Here is a 20187-nt window from a genome sequence, read left to right as displayed (position 1 = left end):
AAATGTCGTTCTATTCTAGTTCAATTACAGAATTAAAATCTTTAGTAACGCAAACAATTGTCAAGAAGTTTGATGAACAAAACACGTGCACATCACACTACGGCGCACGAACGACTAGGCCAGACTAAACAAGAACGACAATTGATAACCGACCCACAGTTAGAGAGGCGACAATCTATGTTCGTAAGTTGAAAACAGCAACGCAATAACAGAAAGTATGTGATTTGAAGCAATCAAACTACCGTACTTTTATTTTAATTTTCTAGTTTCTCCGCTAATCTCACATATTATAGATGAAAGTGATAAAGAGTTTTAAAACATACAATCTGCTGAGAGAACGTTTGCCCTACGACAGAAGTTGTATACTAAAATGATAGAGAATTTTAATACTTACAATTTGGTAGCAGAATGGTTGTCCTACGGCATCGCGTTCGTCCGCTAGACACCTAAAACACAAAAATTAGAGTATTGACAAACACAAAAAAGGCATTTTCGTAGGGTTCCCAAGGGATAAAACATTTGTCCTTCGAACATAAAAATGCAATTTTGGGGGTCAATTTGTGAGATAATCAAAAAAGGTATTTAGGAAAATGATAAAGAAATTTAATACTTACAATCTGATACAAGAATGGTCCATCTACGATGTCACACTCAGGTGCAAAATCTCTAAAACAAGCAGAAATTAGTCCTTCGAACTTAAAAATGCAATTTTGAGGGTCAACTTGTGTGATAATCACAAAAGTTATCTAGAAAAATGATAATGAAATTAAATACTTACAATCTGAGACAACACTGGTTTCTCTGCGAGTTTGAGTTCAGGTGCAACACCCTTAAATCAAGCAAAGCCGCCGGAAAATATCAGACAAGCGGGAACAGTCAGCACGAGAGCATAGGGATAAAACTACTCAATTCGGAGTTCCACAGGCGATAAATAATTATTTAAATGTTAATACTAGATTAAAATTTCACAAAACGCGGGAACATTGCGAAGGTTTTCGGACGGACAAAACACGTGCATACCGCACAACAGTGCGCAACAGACTAACAATAAACATAAACAAATCTTGTAAATGTTGGAATCTGTTTACACCTTGCGCTGTGTAAAATATGTAATTTAATACATACGGATCGAAATAGACAAGAAAACAACTAGTAATATTTATTTTTGTATTCATTCATTTTGTATTAATTAATTATAACATCAAATTGTTTCTTTAATATTTATGTACAGCCAATATTTATAATATTTATAATAATATATTATACTATGTTGTATTTATAATATTTATATGTATGTAATAATATATAATATATTAAAATAGTTTTATATTCATTATCCTTAATATTCAATCATATTAATTAAATCGTTGAAAAGTTGAATTTATTTATGAATTCTGACGCGACTCGCCGATACGGATTTCTCATCAAGTGTTCACGGTTTCGAAACATCATTATCACCTGCTAGCGATGCAATCTAATTTTAATTAAAAATAATGCAAAAGTAAAAAAAAAAAGTAATATCGCAGTGCCGAATTACCAATTCATGTTTTTTTCTTTTCACAGAACGCTGGCTTATCAATAAAAGGCGTCTTCTCACAAAACATCATTTTGAACTTATTGTATCATTAATCTAAAACAAAATCATAGTTAAACACTTCTTAAATTTGTAATTAATACTGATCGCTCTTCAATCTGTTCTGCCTGATGTAGTGAAAGGCATTATACTCATTACACCTTACTAATAATCGCCTTCCTTGAGTATCTGACTTTCATTTTCCAATTTGTTCAAATATCGCAAAAGAATCCTTTGTTTTTTCAAACATTTCCTAATATTTTTAAGAAAATTTGTACATTTATACAACGCCTTAATTTAGGATAACATAATGGAAAAGAAAACAATATGAAAAACATTCGGAACAAACCGTTTCACCAAACATACTCGTCACTGATGGCAATTGTTGTATTGGCCAAGAAATATGAAATTTCGAAATATCAGTAAAAACCAAACAAAATCGATTGAAATCGGTCCTAGGCAAATTGGCAAACCCAAATTAATTGTACAAGTATATTGTGACAAAAATAACATAAAAATTAAATAAATTCGAGCAACTTTTAATCACTCTACCGTTCCGTGTATCATCATTAAGTTATCATTCGTTTGTTTGCGGTTTTACAATCTACGCCTATTGTTATAGTCTGAATTTAAATTGAATTATCAATAGTGATCTATTCCTTACACAAACATATTGTAAATTGACGTTGCGCAGTGCAACAGAAAACAATCTTTCTGTTCTTCGAAATGTTAACTCTAATCATGCATTTAAATAAAGATGAAAAATGTAAATGAAATGAAACTGCTTCCGAAACACGACGAGCACCAATCAGCTGTCCTATTGATTACTATTTAAATTTACTATTGAGTTTCGATTCCTGGTTGTATGTCGTTATAAAATTTCGCTTACAGCTGTCACTTATAACAATTACTATTCAATCATGAATTAAAAATTAATGAATACACTATTTACAAAAGCTTACAAAAGAATTAATAAGTTTTCAAGTATGTAATTGTCGATGTTACTTTGCAAGAAGAATATTAGTCATAAAGTAACAACTACACACACTATCATCGAGTCTTAATTGTTTAATATATATTACATCTGTGAATTAATCAATTTAGCGTTCAATTAAACTTCAATTAACAATTGCTTTGTCACATTCTAAATTGATTAATAAGTATTCATGAAAACTATTAGTTTATATGCGTCGCATTATTCAACATGAGCATAATTAATCAGTATGTATATGCATAGGGCGCAATCATTTGAATTGCACATGTGAAAATTTACAAAATGATTCTCCGTCGCTAAATTCATCGATTCTGATGGTCGCACATCTTCACACCCCATCATTCTCCACACCATATTTGATTTTTCGATTTATATAAAATTTACAACTCGACGCTCGCAATTCATTTGCGCTTCGAGCAATACGAAAATATACAGATATTTGAGACATTTGATTCTTTAAGAATTGCCTAAGTTTTTACACGCGTTTTCGCAAATATAAAATGCAAGTTGGATTAGAAGTGTGATGCATGTTTCATTTAATAATTTTGTACCATTTGTTTTAATGTTTACTTAAAGAATCAACTTGTGTACTCTCGTCATCGCAATTAAGCATTGGTGAATGTTTTCTTATGCAGTATAAACAAAAATTAAACAGACTCTAGGAATACTCGAAAACAATACAAAATGCGCTTTTACCGTTCGACACTATGTCAATTTCTAGAAATTTCACTCAATGCATATCTGCCTTGTAAAAAAATCTACCTACGCTATTAGAGACTACTACCCAAACGGTTATTTAATCTAGTGTTCTGAATCAAAATTCGATCTATATTTTATCATATGTATTAACAATTGGTTTCCGTCGAAATGTTCGGTCGGCGTCACTCACATTATTCACAAATGAAAACACTCCAGATTAACAATTCTGACAATTAATTGTAACAGCAACGCTTTCGTCTATACATTTGTTCTGATCGTGTCGTATCAGCGTGTGCATAAAAGTTGTGTTTCTCTAGAAAATATATGTGTTTTAAGATGTACTATTTATACATGTATATGCAAAAACTAAAAATACCACATTTACAAATATCATTATCAATTATAATATAATAAACATAAAAATAGTCTTATGCTTGAAAAAGAAAAATCAACAAAACTAATACATTACTGCACTTCTGCATGTCTGTTACTTGTAAATTAGCGTGTTATATATTAACTGTAAAACTCGAGATCGACCGTTGTGTAATTTTTCCGTATCATGTGTATTTTTGTACTTTAATATACTCGCATCGCTTGCCGTCGCTAATTACAAAAAAAAACCACTGGGATCAAATAATTTATGTGGGTGGAGTGGGATTTTTGTGTTGTGCTTTGCAACGCGCGTTCGAAATGTTCGTTGCTAGGCAACTTAAAGCTTTCTTTCATTCAACTCGAATCGAGTCTCACTGGGTTTTACGACGGATTCGCCCGCAAATTCGGTGGCGGCGATGGATTTCGACCTTCGTAAGGCGCATCGTCATCTAGAAAAATGCATTAAATTACAATACAACGTTATTTTTTTATTAGCAATATAAACACATTATTGAAACAAATGAAACAAGAAATAAAGAACTTTTAAATGATCTAGAATTCATTTGAACACGGTGATTATTATTCACCACTCACCGATTACAGATCCATAGGTGTAGCTTGTATTCGGATAAAGCGGATTGTTGAAAGGCGGCACATACGTGGAGCCTTCAGCAGCTTCCTCGTCGTCAGGCGTGTAAAATAACACCTTTCGTTCTTCAAGAAGTTGATCTTGACCACCGTCCTGCGTCTCTTCGTCCATACTGGCGGCGATGTTCTTCGTCATTTTCGTGGTTTTCTCGTCGGTGAAGTCAATTTCGGGCTCTAACCGCGGAGGCAACGAATTGCTCGTCTCCTCCATTGACAGCACCTTCTCCAGTGATGCATTCGAGTTCATAGACTCGTCCCGACCTGGAATCGGAAAGTTTGGCGATGCCAACGATAACGATGTCTTCGTCGGTGTTGGGATTTCATTCTTTAAAATCGTGTCAACATCTAACACTATAAAGAAAGGCCAATTTTATTAAGTAAAACGTACGTATATGCGCCTGAAAATCAAACATACCAATATTTTTTGGTTGATCAGAAAGAGGCATTCGGAGAGCAAGTTTAAATCGCATTAAATTGCTCTCCCGTTGCCTCTCCAGTTCGGTTGGTTCCGAATTGAATGCTGATAGCGCTATAACAGTTGATTAGTCAACGTTTTTGAAATTTTGATTCTGATAGTATACCCTACCTTTAACATTTACGGGTGCTGATTGACTTAAAGAATTGGTTTGTTCGTCCTCCGATGTGGACGACGATGTAGCGCTGCTAACGCTGTTTGATCGCGTCCGCTGCTTCGGAGATTGCGACGAATTGCTTTCCTCTGTTATGGACGCCGCGTCGTCTGCGAGCAACGCACACTGTTCGTTATTGTTGAGCTGCTTTCGTTGTCGATACTCGGTGATTGACAACTGCAATAAGAATATACCAAAAATAAACACATTTTCTTTTACAAATCTTTAAATACCCTTCAATTACCTTTCGTTTGGTTGGAGTTATTGCTTCCGACTGTTTCTTATCTTCATAGCCTAGAAAACTTAAGGTCTTCTCAACTTTTCCAACTAGTTCACTGGTACTTATCCTCGGCGCTAAACGAGGATCCATAATCGCTCGACTGGGTGTAGTCGTTGCGGCAGTTACGATGGGATTTAATGATACCGTCGATGTCACCGAAGTGGTGTCAACTGATGGCGTGGTCACCAGCGAAACAACCCGCGTCTCCATTACAGTTTCCTCAACTACAGGTGGCGGGGATTCAGTAGCCTCCCGAGCGGGGGGTTCCATTGGCGCCAACTGAATGCAACTTCCATACTCCTGCCGCATATCTGATACTAGTTCACTTAATGATGCGTCAGATTCTATTGGCGGCGTACCGTCCTCGTCTTGATGCGTAACTATCTCCACCTGTGAGGGTGCGTTTGTTGTTGGTGTTGTAGGTGGTGAAGACTCGCACGAAAGCGATTCTCTTGGAAGTTTACGCTTCTTGGGTGGCGCTACAGCATCCGCTTGCGGTGGACTATCGCATTGATCCTCACTGATTGCCTGCCGCAACCAGCGTTTCTTTGCGCTGCCAGACCGCTGCTGGTCACAGAAAGTTGCCGCCTGTGCCAATGCGGTGAGACATTTTGCTGGTGAAGCAGTGGCAGACGCAAATATAGTATTAGCGTCCATGTTGGGCGTGAGTGACGACGGCGATATTGCACTGGCTGGTTGGACTACGTCTGATTTATTCAGCCACTCGTTCATGAGTACTTTTTCGTTTTAGGAAATTTAAAGCCAGGTTCCAGTGGCTCAACTGCTGCCGCCACCATGAGACAAGCCGCTGACAATGGCGTTTCAGGTGAAGATTGCGCAGAATTCGAATTTGAATCCTGGCGATCCGGCGATTTCCGACACTCTCCATTTGCGAGTGCAAGCAACATTCCGGCTGCTTTCGATGGGGACGCTGCTTCCGAGGGTGGTGACAGCAATGTATCATCAGAACTGTGCACAGAGTCAGCAGAGTCCAACCGGTTGCGCCGCGTACTGGTGCTGGTAGTTCGCGCACGACCTTTGCGCTTTCTTCGTTTCGTCTTAGGTCCGTCTTCCTTTGCAGAATCGGGTTCTCTTCGATTTGCCTGTTTCGCTTGGTGCTCCTGACGGCGCAACTCTTGTTTTTCTAGTCGCTCTATGGCCTTTACAATAGCCGCCATTTTTCGCTCCTCGCGAGACATCGGCTTTTTATCATTAGGATGATTCGCAGCTCCAGTTTCAGGCTGTTCCTGCGATTGCCTGGAAGCCCTCCGCGTGGAAATGTGACGAGGTTGCCGTGGCGGCTGCGTTTCTTTGGGAGCTGGAGTTTCCTCCTCCTCCCTGTCTTCATTATTTTCCTCATTTATTACAGGAGGAGGTTCAACTGCCGCCGGTTCCTCAGTAATCTCTTTCTCGGGTTCCGCAACTTCTTCTCTTTCTTCTTCCGGCTCAGGCACCGGAGGAACTTCTTCAGCGTCATCCTTTCTGGTTTCGTCAACTTCAGGATTTGCATTTTCTTCATTCACTTCGGGTTCAGGCTCTGCCGGTACAGGTGGATCTGTAATTGTTGGCGTTGTTGGAGCAGGAGGTTGAATTGGGGGAGACGTCGGAGGATCTCGACTGTGGCGACCCCTCCGTTTCTTGGTCTCTTGTGGTGGTGGCGTTTGAAGATCACCGTTGTGCCTACGATAGCCTTTGATAAGAGCACAATACTCTGGGTTAACGCAAGCGCACGGAACTTCTGTAAGTTGTGCCGCGGCTAGATCATGGCTTTCATGGCGAATCGTGAGCTCGGATCCCTTTTCCACGCTCTTTGTGGTCACAATAAATAGATGCAGAATACCCTTTTCAAAGACATGTTGCAACTTGGCATTAGGCGTGCAACTGCGTCGCACAAACCGCGCGCAGTTTCCATAGGTGCGCGTATCTACGCACACCTCAGTGTCTTTGATCAGCGTATGGAAGAAGAGGAACGGCCCGGGTCGCTGCTGTCGTGTGGTGGATCGATGTTGCGTAGAGAGCATGTACTTTCCGCGCAGCTCAATCACCGGCGTACCCATCGGAAGCGATACCGACGCCACAAGGAATCGTACAGTGGCGGCCGGATTCGCTTGCACCCTACACTTGTTCACAGCCAAATCCACGCCGCCAGGTATTTCCGAATGCGCGCCGTTAAGCCGCGCACTGGATATCCGTGAGCGCAAGTCCGGCGAGTAATGGTTCGTCATGGCCTCCTCATAGTTTTCGATCCACTGCCGAATCTGCGGTACTTTTTCGTCATCGCTCTTCGCCGGTGGTTTTGCTTTGGCGGCGCGTTTATTAGGTATTTTGCGCTCCTTCCGCTTACCAGGTCGCGCTCGATTGTTGAGCGAATCGCGCCGCTGTCGTCGCGGTGGCTCCTTCCGTCGATTTTTATTCTGAGTTTCATTATCTGATGAATCCGAATCAGACATCGCCATCTGTTCCTTTCGCAACTTAGCGTCGCGCTCTTGAATTTCGCGCATCCACTGCTGTTGCAATGATCGCGCTTTCTGCCTATCCACAGGCCGTTGGTCACACTCCTCGCACGAGTAATCGTCCGGTACCTTCTTCGTCTTCACCACGCAGCGCACATGCTGCCATACTTTACATTTATCACATTCGATCATAAAGCCGTCATCGTGGATAAAACCGCAGATACAACGCGTAACGTAATCACCGTATCGGTCGTTGCCCTCGTTGGCGACAGCCTCGGCCTCTGGCGCCGTATCAGTCTCTTCACCTTCACTCTCCTCCTTGTGCTCGCTGATATCGGACGCAGCGTCGTCCTCGTGCGGATGCTGCAACAGCACCGGCGTACTTTGTGATGTTGTCCGATTGCGCTTCACAATCGGCATATTTGACGGATAGTTCGGGATGGGAGAGAACTGTTGATGAGGGTGCGGATGCGGATGTGGGTGCTGATGTTGATGCTGTGCTCCATTGATGGGCGGTGTGGTAGGCACCGGCACCACCGGTTTAGGCGGCGGTTCAGATGGCAAAGTGGCGTTGTAATTATGATCCAGTAACACCGCATGACATACAAAGCTGAGCGTATCCAACGTACTCAATTGTCGACGCTTTGCTTCTTGTGTTTCCAATTGCATTGGTAACACAGCCGGCGGGTCCGGTTTAGGCAAACTCGGTTCATACTTCATACCGTACGAATTACTGGGATGCGGTTTAGCGCAATCCTTGTCCGAGAGCGTTTCGAGTATTTGCGCAGTGAGTGCCTGATTAAAAATGGTCTGCGCGCTCTGATCGGGCGCTGGACGAACTGGCGACTTGACCACCACAGGGGTAGCGCTCGTGTGCGGTTGAGCGGGCACCTTGGGCTTGAGCTTCGGTTTTATTTTCTGCGCCTGCACGGCATGTTTACCTATATAGTTGGGTTTATTGGGACCAGGTCGCTGCGGTGGTATCGTTTTAATTCCCGACCTTTGCTGTTGTACGCTCGCTGGTTGCGGAACTGGTTTAATTTCAAGTCCACCAGTCGTGCCCGCCGTCGCAGACTTACCATGGAACAAAATGCGCTTAGCCGCGCCCGTTGAATCAGGCAAAGGTTTGGTCAGGTACTTGGTAGCACCATTGCCCACAATTTTTTGCTGAAAGAAGCGCTGGTTCTTATTCAGTATCACATGGCTAGGGCCTGGATTAGCGGTGGTAGAAGGATGGGAAGGTGGTAATTGTTTCTCCGACTGCACAATATGGTGACCAAGAATTTTTAATTTCCCACCACGTTGACCATTTTGCGTCTTGGCGATAGTAGGCGACATTTTCTGTAAGATCTAAAACAAAAAGCAGTAATAAAATCTATTCACAACCATAAATGATATACATACGTTTGTAGGTGGAAACGGGTTCGCCGTCAGCAATTTATGAGACTGTGGCATGTCCGGCACGGAAATACCGCCGCCCTCGGCTGGTGCGCTCTTTTTAACGAAGACATTATGAATGCCAGATTGTTGTTTATCATTGACAGGGGCAACAGGCAGACCGCCATTATTGGTGATGTCACCTTTTGCCACCGGCGTTGTACTCACTAGAGTAATTGTGGATGGATTCGAAGCGGCGGGGTTTATTGAAAATGGGGTGCCACCAACGGCCGCACCGCCGATACTCTTGACTACAGTAATCGGTGTATTCACCACGGTGATTACCGATGTATTAGAGTTGACCTTCGCCTGCAGGTCCACATTGTGGATGCCCGCCTTCGTCGGCACGCTACCAGCGACCGGCTTGACAACGGCGGTGGTGGAGGTGCTGTTCGTATTTGTCGCTCCATCCTCATTCTTATTGGATTCCGGCGTTATTTTACCAACCACCGGCGCCGGCAGCACGACTGTGTTGCTACTGCTTTCCAAACAAACGCTCATATCGGCAGATCTGCGCGCTGCATTGCAGTCGACATTGTTACGAACAATTCGGGCAAAATTCGTGTTTATTCGGCGCTTGCTGCTGGTGGCCGTGGTCAACTTCACAACCCTCCAGGTCAAACTCGTTTTCTGCAAAGAAACAGACAAACTAGTCATAAAATAGTCATTAAATCTCATCATAAACCGCCAAAAGGAACTCTCAAAGAGTACTTCCGAGCGCAATCAGAAATATTTGCGCAGGAATGCGTAAAATATGCAAAAGTGCAGCAGGAAGCGAGGCAGAAGTTGAGACGCCCTCTATAGACGCGGCGCAAACAAACAAACGACGCGCGGGGCATAATGTCGAGGGTCACGCTAAAAAGCAGATTCATATCGGCGCGCCGGCGATTATTCGTGATTGTTGCGCACGTTTGTTTGTAGCGATTGCCTAAGTAATGTAACATGCGGTGCGTTCGCCTATCGCAGGAATATTATGACATTAGAACAGAGCAAGCGCGCGGTCCGCAACTCCGCGCGGCTTGCAAACAGTGACCGAGGTCGTTCCAGAGCCGACGCGGCGCATGCGCGCCAGAGTCGAGCGGGCGCGTCTAATTGAGGCCCGCGAAAGGTAAAACGGGTGCGAGCGTGTTCAACGTGTGCATCACACACGAGAGATGCAGCCGCACAGCAGCCAGCAGCATAGGCAGCAGCGCGGTAGCGCAATACAAAAGATTATGTGTGCGGCCGCATAGCTGCGCGACGAGAAAAAACGAGTGCGCTGGCGTACGCGCCCGAACGCATCATCGCCGACGACGTCGACGAGATCAACGAATCAACATACATAATACCAGAAACAAAAGTGCGACGCGAGCGCGGAAAATCTATACGACGAAATTTCGCCCAATGACATCAACGCCAAACAATGTTGCAGATTCTCAGCGCGCATGGCCGCGATACTAGCACGCGCGAAGCGTGTTTGTTTGCCGGTGTGTGCGGTAACGTACAAACAACGCGTAATCCGCGTACGTACACCTCTCGGCGACGCAAACAACACAGGAAAGAAACAACCGACGACGATAAACGTGTGCCGGGAAACGATTTCGGCGCTCGATTCCATCGTGCAGCGCGCATTGCACATTATCTCGGCATTACAATCGACCGTCCGCTTGCGCGCATAAACGCCTAAAGATAATTGCGCCGCGGCCGTGCAAAGTTAGGACAAGCGCGGCGCGGGCCGCGTCGAATTGCGGAAGACCTTGAAATTAATAAAACTCGCATCGCTTCGCCATTTAAATCGCCAACCACCTACAATCGCACAAAATTCAATTCAAACTACAAACGAATATAAAAATACAGCAAATGTCATTAATCTAATTTCCGTAGATTGTTTAAATGCAGTTTACATAAAAACGATGATCGACGGTGCGATTGATTGGAAAAGCGGCCCAGCGGCGACTGCGTTTAAGCACTCTCGACAACATAATAATGATATCGATTTGTTTTGCGTGTAGGTGGGCGTGCGGTGCACGCACGGCGCCCGGCGCATGCAAAAAAAAACCGGCGAAGTCGTCGTTCAGGTTCTCGCCGGTGACTTACGTCGCGCGGCGCGCGCTGTTCAATTGGAATTTCGCGACGCGCTTCACAAGATGCAATGCAATTCAATGTTTAAATAATGTGCAAGATCATTTACTTGCAATTGCACTGCTGTTTCGCGTTTAGAAAGTGCACGCATGCATTGAACCAATCGAATGCACGAATTCTTCTCTCACTGGAAACGATTTTTTTGCGGATCTTGCTCTCGTCCTGTCATACTCACACACGCACACGCTTATTATGCCTTTACGAAAGCGTCAATTGATAAAATGCACGCTGCGTTTATTCCCAGCTCTCGCGATGGTAGAGTTCTTTTCCACAGCGAGCGTTTTTGACAGCGGACCAACAACAAACAACGCTCCAATCACGTCTAATTGGAATTCTTCATGCTTTCATCTACTTTCCAGTTAGAAATCTCTTTAATGCGTATTGGAGATTCTTGAGGTTGTGTTACGGCGTCCTGGGGCACACACTCTGTGGAAGTCTCGTATCACACACACTGCTGAAGTGCAACGCTCCCAAAACGTAACACACTAGCCAAACGATGTCGGTAAAAAAGTCGCTCGGTTTGCCCGTCCAGGATTATAACCTCATGCGCCCAAACGTTTGCTGTGCGTTTTCCGCACGCGTTTCACTGGCACGGGCATTCACGCTGCCTGCCGCTATCATTCGCAAAGAAAATTGCAATGCTACTCACCTTTTTAACTAACAAAAACGGAATCGAACGTTCTCTATCACCGATGTAAACATAAGCATTTTCTATTCGAACTCAATGCGCCACTGGAATTTAACTGGTCCATAACACAACTAAACACTTTTCGGCATTCGCGGGCACTGTTTTCGCGTTTTTCGGCTACGAGCACGCACGGCAATTGCGCCAACTCGCATCGTACATTCGAAAACATACATCTAAACTAAATATGGCAGCCATATTCAATGGAAAACAAAGGAAACGTACCGAGAAATCTGTTCAATAGTTGCAACCTTCCCCCGTGATCCGGTCTGGAGCTTCCGGCAAGCCGCATTGGGGGCGCTGACGGCTGGATTCGTATACTGGTCGAGCAAAATTTACGTGAAATCCCGCATTGTGATTGGCCGAAGCACAGCGACCTTGAATAATTCTCGGCTGGGTTAGTTAGCTATGCGTTTGAATCGCCAGAGCTGCCAACAGAACCACACTAAATGAAACCAGAAATAGAAGTCAAATTAGAAAAATGTCAGTTTTTCAAAATGTTTTTTGTGTGCGAATTCAAATCGAGCAAGTCGTAAAAGGCAATCAACCATTAGCGATAAATTGCAGCAATAAAACGAAACCTATTTTGAATTGTGATTAATATACTCCCATAAATGAAGCAAAATATAATTGTTCAGGCTAAACATATATTTACTTTAATATACAATACACTTCATCATTTAAATATCCAACTAGAATGATTATTTGCTAGCAGGGGGCCATTCCACTGTGTGGCTGGGGCCTCCTTAATCAGAGGCTCCCATGGTTTCCAGGTCAACATTTTTCTTGCCAAAACCAGCTCATTTTCAGCTTGTACAATCACTTCTTCGATTTGCCCAGCGCCAATCTTACATTCAACTTGTTCTACATCATTGGAAGAGTTCAGAATGCCCACACGTTCGGAAACAATAGCCGATGTGTACCTTCTATAGGCAGCATCTTCAGGCATTTTGTTGAGGGTGCGCATGATTTTGCCGTACAAAACGCCCAGAGTGTGATGTGGGTTCTTGGCAACTTTCAAACCGGTAAGCCCGGTGGTCAATTTAGTCACCCCGGACATTTTATCGCCGAATGAGAATCGGAATTCTCTTTAATTTACGAGAAATGTATTTGTTTTTACGTAATGTCGCACGAAGCAAGAGGTTAGCCAAAATGGTTCTGGTTACTTCCAGTAGAGGCGCTTGAGGCGCGACGTAAAAATTTGAATTTGTTGATTTAAAAGTATGAATATAACAAAATCCCAAGGATATACATATTATGCAATACGTGTAATTGCAACAGTGAACTCATTTTTAAATAAATATTATGTTTACCAACACATTATTCATAACTTCTTATCTGTTAAGTTTGTTTCTAACCAAAAGGAACTAAATACCTTGACACTGACATGTAACCAACCTTAAAGTTAATTTTGTTGTGATAAACAACGAATAGTTTAGTTTTTCTAGATATTTGCCAAAATGAAACTAGAATAATCAATTATTTATGCATGCAAACTATATAATTTCTTAGTGACATCAATAATTTTCATCTTAAAGCAAAATGAAAACGTTTCGCTTAATTGTACATCAAAGAACATTCAGTGATGAAGATTTACTAATTAATATTGCTGATTATGCTGAAGCCAAAGAGGGTGATGTGGTGGAGATCTACCACGCCAATGAGGAGGACAATCCTAGGCTACTTTTGCAGGTCAAGTCAATGAAAGAAGAACTGCAGTCAAAGGTGGCCAAAGACACAATCAGCATTGAACAAAGTCTTGCTTCCACATTTAAGTTACGACAATTCAGTTGTGTGAATGTAGCAATTGTAAATCCTGGAGAAGTTGCCTTAGATTCTGTGGAATTAACTTTCAAAGATCAATATATGGGCAGATCTGAGATGTGGAGGCTAAAGAATAGTCTTGTAAGCAATTATAACTAACATCACAAGCAAAAACCTTATTCTACTTATTATGCTTCTAGACAAACACTTGTGCTTATATCAATAAAAAGTTGGAATTTTGTGGAGGCGCCGTGCGATGTCAAGTCTATGAAATGTGGTCACAGGGCGATCGTGTTGCCTGTGGTGTGATTACCGACGATACAAAAGTTGTTTTCAGATCATCAACTTCAATGGTTTACTTATTTTTACAAATGAGCACCGAAATGTGGGACTTTGATATCCACGGAGATCTTTACTTTGAAAAGGCTGTCAATAGCTTCCTAACAGATTTATTTACAAAATGGAAGAAAAACGGAAGTAATCACGAAGTTACCATTGTGTTATTTTCACGAACCTTTTACGAAGCAAACTCGTTGGATGAGTTTCCATTATCAATGCGAGAATGTCTACAGAAAGATTACAAAGGGCGGTATTATGAAGACTTTTATCGAGTGGTCATACAAAACGAGAGATACGATGATTGGAGTGTTGTTCTCGTCCAGCTTAGACGAGTTTTCTCTGAATATCGCAAACTTGTTCTGGAATACCATGCCAAAGATGACGTGATTATTCCTAAAGCTACTAACAGTACAGCTGCACAAGGAAATTTTCTTGAAGTTCTGAATATGTCGTTAAATGTGTTCGAGAAACATTATCTAGATAGAAGTTTTGACCGTACTGGTCAACTCAGCGTTGTGATAACTCCGGGGTTGGAGTTTTTGAAGTTGATCGAGAATTAACTAATATAACCAAGCAACGGATAATTGATAATGGCGTTGGGAGTGATTTGGTTTGCGTTGGTGAACAACCATTACATGCAGTACCATTACTTAAGGTAATTAATCACTACTTTTTAAATATTCAGCAAAATATTTAAAACGTATTTTCTTGCAGTTTCATAATAAAGACACTCATCTAAACGTGCCAGATGATTATTCAATGCCGCATTGGATCAATCTATCGTTTTATTCAACAAATAAAAAGATAGCTTACTCTAGTTTTGTACCACGCATTAAAGTACCACCGATGATGGATAATTATTCCGATCAGGATGATTTTAGTATATGTAATTTGGTGCCAGATGAGGAATATATTCATAATTCGTATTTTGATTACGATGCGTATGATGCGCAGGTTTTTCAACTTCCAACATTACATTCTGTGCATGATTGGTTAGTATCAATACTATAAATCACGTTTTTAAATACTCAATGTAAAAATGTTTTCTATAAAGTTATAGTAAACATGGAAAATACAAACGCACATGCGGAACACTATTGGATCCAGCGGAGAGATTCCGTCGCCGCAAAATGTCAGATCCTGATATTCAGCATTCAACGATTTCCAGTAGTAATAACAATCGGTCTCAGCCAATAACAATCGCACCGGCAATAAGTCCACTGGTATCACCACAAGAAGGTAAATTAATTTTGTATTCATTGATTTAGTTATTAATATAAATCTTGGGTGATTAGACAAACCTTGGAATCTTCAACAAGAAAGAGAACTGTCACCTCCATTACGTATGGTCGTAGGCTCAGAGGGTTCACCACCATTGGAATCAAGAGCTTTAATAAATCCATTTGATCCATCACATGTTACCATTAAACTTACAAGCAATCGTCGTCGTTGGACGCACATTTTCCCCAAAGGACCAACTGGCGTGTTGATTCAACAACATCACTATCAAGCTGTCCCGGCAAACCAATCAGAAGCGACCGTTGGTAGTTTAAACAACGGAAGTGATTATGAGCATTCACCGGAGAGAAATCGCAATGGTAGTACCATGGGATCACATATGTACCAACGAAGTCTTTCAAGTGCTGTTTTACAAGAATGTAAACATTTTACAAATATTTTTATGAATGTTTTTAATATATCACGTTTTTAGATTGTAAAAAACGCTCTGGAAACACACCGAGCTCACATTCCACTACGAAATATCCATCACGGACTTTAACTTTCCTTTGGGGTGCTACCGGTGAACAGGAATGGACGCCAGCGTTAACCACCGGTAATATTTTCCTACCTTATAGTAACTAATCATTTAATATTCATATAATGTTTTTGCAACTGAATATTAACTGCAATAACGAATATTTTATCCATCATGGTGTTACGTAACAATCAGTAACCAGTTTTGTCGCAAAAAGGAATGTAACATGAAGATGTTGATTTTTATTTCCATGGCTATCGAACTATGTTCCTCACCCCGCACGGAAATGGTGTTATTGTTGTCGGCGCGCGCGAAGCCGTCAACGACGTCCTCATAGGTTCGAACGCATACGCATTTTATGACAATTTTCTTGTTTTTCTGCTCACAAGTTGAACTCGTAGATACGCCGTAGTTGTTTCTATCTTTGCAGTTTGTTGCATTCGTAGCGATCTAGCGTTGATTTTTGATGTATTACTAACCATTTACTTAGTGTGGTATATTAACCGTTGTTTTGATTAAGTTTTGCACAGGAGTGGTTTCACTTAACCGGTTTCTATTCCGTCATCTTTTGCACGCACTTGCACTGCATGTTACTTGTTAATCCATATAAACAATAATCAATTTTATATAATAAATTATAATTTTCTAGGAGTGGATTGGAAGAGTTTAACCATTTCGGCTTGTTTACCAATCACAACGGATTACTTCCCGGATAAACGCTCATTGCAAATTGATTACGTTGAATCACTTTACAGTCTGCTCCCGGATGATGTCAATGCTGAATATGCTCAAAAGCGGGCGATTTATAAAAAACCTCTAACAACTGCTGAAGTCTTCAAAGAGTTAATTTCGCAGCGATTGGCGCAAGGTTTTCAGTTAGTTATCATGCCGCCTGTCGTAGAACGCGAGCAGAGTTTACAACGTACCACATCCAGCGCAAGTGGATCCTTATTACGAAAACGCGGATCCGAATCAAGCGAGTCTTATGTCCTAAGCATCGGCCGACTGTTTCATAAAATCGCCCTTATTGGAAACAGTATTTCTGTCACACGGTACCGCCCAAGACATCCGTATCCCGGGTTTAATTTTCAATACAGATACAGATTCTATGCGCCATATCACGAGACATACGAAGAATCATATTCGACTTTTACAACAGAAAAGTTGGAACATTTCAACTGGAATTACATGGATCATTATATCTGCACACGTGGTGATACTGACTATGTGCTTGATGATGGGTTGAAATTCTGGAGGTATGCCATTTTTAAAATGATAAATAAAACGTTTTTAATATAAAAAAAACATCTCTATAGGTTTAGGATTTGTATGATACCGTTAAACAACGCAGCGACGAAACGTATCATTGAAGGGGCACCAAATTGTGATATCTACAACATGGCGAGTCCGACTGATCACCAACAGATCTGCGAAGGATTCCTGAAGTTCATCGAAACGGTGGTAAACAAATTCAAACGCGCCGGTATTACCAAGAAGCCAAGGGTATGTCTATTAGTATTAACTTGATGAATTTTTATTTTATTTTTGCGCATGTTTAGCACCTCGCGCACGACTGTGTGTTTAGTTTTAGATGTTGATTGTATCTTTTTGTTGTTGATCATTCTTTTCTTTATGCATGGCGCTGCGCACCCGCTGCATTCGTGCGTTACTGTCGCGTAGATGTCAATAAGCGTTGCCATGGGCCAGCACTCTCTGCCCCTGCCCTTATTTGTCCAGCCGAGGCGCAATAGCATGAGCGCAGTTCTAACTTTGCAGGTAGATTAATGTTTTTTTTTTTAATTATTATTATCAAACTCAGCAGTTTAACTTCTCACCCATTTAGTTTATTAACAGTCATCTGCAGATGCAAATTTTCTTTCTTGTTTATTCTCGCATGTTAATAACTTACTTGTATTCTAGAAACAAATGTAATTGGAGTGTATGGCTGCTGTATTGCCGCCATGTTTTTAAATCTTCAGTTCTACTGTACTTCTTTTTCTGATTAGATTGTGATTGTTTTTTATATGTTGTGTTTCTATCTGTCTGTGGGGTGTATGTTTCAGAATGCAGGTCAAACGAATTCGCCGTTCCGAGAACGCTTGGGAAGTAATCGACTACCGGATCGTCCTCGCCCAAGGTTCGATATTCTGCTCCGCCATTTTATTCTCCTGCATCCCCCGATTTCAAACCGTACACACCTTGTGTGGTAGTTTATTATCTTCATTTGTACCATATTTTTATTCCTCGATATTTAATAGTGTTGCGCTTGAGTTTCAACATTAATTTTCAGGCTGGACATGCATTAATCACCTATTTTATTGTCGCTTACATCTGTATATATTAGATTTTCACTTATTTTATCGGTTTTGGCTTCTACTTGGTTTTTGTTTTGATTTTCAGAACGCTAATAGTCGCGCTGGTGAGCGATATGCACCATCTAATTTTAGGTAACATGCACACTTTATCACTCACACTCAACTAACTCAAAATATAATTTAACTCTTCATTCTGTAGTGCGTAATGCGTATTTGTCGTTAACACAACTAACATATGCATGTTTTGTTTTCACTTCTTACAAAATATGCAAGAACAAGTTGTATCAATGTGTTAAACAGGTCTGGTTCAAAAGTTATGGAACGCGGACGCGTGTCACCCGCAGTGGACTTTCAACAACTTGAAAATCAAAGTTTTGAAAACGAAGATAGGTAAAGACTCAAATCTCGTTTAAAATGCGCAAATTTAAAATATATATATTATGTACTTACAGTAGTAATCAGGAACCTATTTTGAAGTCAGGAGCAACCAATCAAGAAATCCTAGACGCGATGAAACAACCCATCACGGGGGTTGGTTTCCTTACGATGCATCAAAGTCTCCCGACCGCTACATTTGTGTCTGCAGATGCCGCGAATTGGTTGTTGACTCGTATGGAAGGTGTAAACTCGGTTGAAGCCGCCTGTCAGGTACACCGCATAAAAATCATGCCTCCCTAATAATATTACATTTTATGTTTAGATTTTAGTCGGAATGCAGTATGAAAAACTTATCTGTCACGCATCCGGAGACTTCAAAAAGCCTTTCCTCTACGGGTTTTACCTCTACTACATCGTGAACGTGGATACTGATGATAAGGATTACTGCGCGCCGCTAGGTGACTTGAAGAGTTTCGAAAATGAATGGGTTGAAGTCGAAGTGCGACCGGCGTTAAATTGGGGAATGACTCCTAGCAGTCCAACTACCGCTAATTCTTTTGATGAAGAACCCGGTGTACCACACTTTTTGTGTGATGATATCTGCAGTATGTATCAACAAATTGATATTGATGTGGGTTCTACTTCGCCTTTTAAAAGCACACATCTTGAAATTGATTTGTTAAACAAGAGCGACCGCGTAGAATGGGGACACGCGAAGTATCAAACCGTTTTTAGACCCGATCAAGCATTCGAGATGGTTGTTGAGTGGTTGAATGCATCGGGATCTATTGTACATGAACTTCTCTATGGTTGGTCACGCAAAGCGCAGCAAAACTGTGGCTTACAGATGATTCCTATACCGCATGACCCGCTAGCTCTGCCATACTCGAACAAATCGGATCCATTACGAGGACCAATCTTCATCCCGTTGAATATTAAATGTTTGGAAGGCGCCGATCGTATTTTTAAGGAATTCCGCGAAGAAACCACGCTCGAGCGCATCTTCTTACTACAGGAGGCTATTGTAGCCAAGTTTGGGTTTATACAGTGTCTGATGGAACCGCAAAACACCGCTGCGACTCAAGAGCATCAGTATATTCATTGTACCGGGACTGTTTTCGTTCTGGTCACCAGTCCGGCTCCCAAGCAGAGGCGTTTGATGAGTATGAGCCACGCCACGAAAGTAAAGTACTCTGAGCACTTGGACGTTGTTCCCAGCCCTCACGAGGCTTATATTACGCGTCACGTCAGCGGGAAGAATAAAGATGATTACGATAACTCGCGTAAGGTAGGTGATAACTTAAAAATACATACAAATACATTAATCATAATGCTTGTACAATGCGCATATGTTTAAGATGGGTTTTCTGTGGGCATGGAATCACATGGTGAGCAAACGCTGGAGGACCAATCCCACAGTCGATAACAATTTCCAGTTGAAATTGATGCGCGACTTCAAGGAATTTTGTGCCAACAAAGACAATCGCCTCAAAACTTATTGGGACGATTGCTGGCAAGCCAAAGAACAAGCGTGTACTGTCATGAACAGAAGCACCACTAGTTCACAAGTCATCCAAGCATAATTAGAATTAAACTATTAAGGATGTGAAATCATTTTGAATTTTATAAGCAATTGTATTTCTCATGATTATTGAATATTAAAATGGAAAAAAACTAAAGGATTATTTCTTGATTAATCGGATCCACCACAGTGCATCTTGGAATTGGAAGGTTTATTTTCAGG

The 20187-nt window shown here is 41.6% G+C and overlaps 3 protein-coding genes across 3 annotated transcripts; 1 reads left to right on the top strand and 2 right to left on the bottom strand.

The window, feature by feature from the left end:
• Positions 1-1158: 1158 nt before the first annotated feature.
• LOC135789589 (SET domain-containing protein upSET) lies at positions 1159-12159 on the bottom strand. Its single transcript, XM_065299501.1, is given in 8 exon segments — positions 1159-4087; positions 4233-4637; positions 4702-4815; positions 4873-5092; positions 5160-5932; positions 5935-8998; positions 9053-9715; positions 11856-12159. Coding segments are annotated over 7 exon segments (5178 nt in total). The 5' UTR covers positions 9587-9715; positions 11856-12159; the 3' UTR covers positions 1159-4019.
• Positions 12160-12521: 362 nt separating this feature from the next.
• On the bottom strand, positions 12522-13067 carry ND-13B (NADH dehydrogenase (ubiquinone) subunit ND-13B). The gene has a single exon (XM_065299520.1). The coding sequence runs from the start codon at positions 12949-12951 to the stop codon at positions 12568-12570; it is 384 nt and encodes a 127-aa protein (XP_065155592.1). The 5' UTR covers positions 12952-13067; the 3' UTR covers positions 12522-12567.
• A 181-nt stretch (positions 13068-13248) lies between these two features.
• Positions 13249-20122, top strand: Iml1 (GATOR complex protein Iml1). Its single transcript, XM_065299502.1, is given in 16 exon segments — positions 13249-13796; positions 13856-14522; positions 14525-14649; positions 14709-14986; positions 15049-15233; positions 15290-15652; positions 15706-15828; positions 16067-16087; positions 16400-17006; positions 17067-17253; positions 17431-17526; positions 17814-17887; positions 18366-18455; positions 18518-18713; positions 18766-19731; positions 19802-20122. Coding segments are annotated over 16 exon segments (4566 nt in total). The 5' UTR covers positions 13249-13433; the 3' UTR covers positions 20027-20122.
• The last annotated feature ends 65 nt before the right edge of the window (positions 20123-20187 follow it).

The sequence above is a fragment of the Atheta coriaria genome, unplaced genomic scaffold (genome assembly GCF_025399875.1).
Source record: "Atheta coriaria isolate IRGN ID8LTWV9N9 unplaced genomic scaffold, Caltech_Dcor_3.1 hic_scaffold_3_pilon, whole genome shotgun sequence".
Taxonomy (NCBI): Eukaryota; Metazoa; Arthropoda; class Insecta; order Coleoptera; family Staphylinidae; genus Dalotia; species Dalotia coriaria.
Note: the sequence above shows the minus strand (reverse complement) of the source record. Positions and strands in the feature narration are given on the sequence as shown.

Coding starts and splice junctions, on each gene's coding strand:
- ND-13B (XM_065299520.1), bottom strand. CDS start 12,951: ATGTCCGGGGTGACTAAATTGACCACCGGGCTTACCGGTTTGAAAGTT.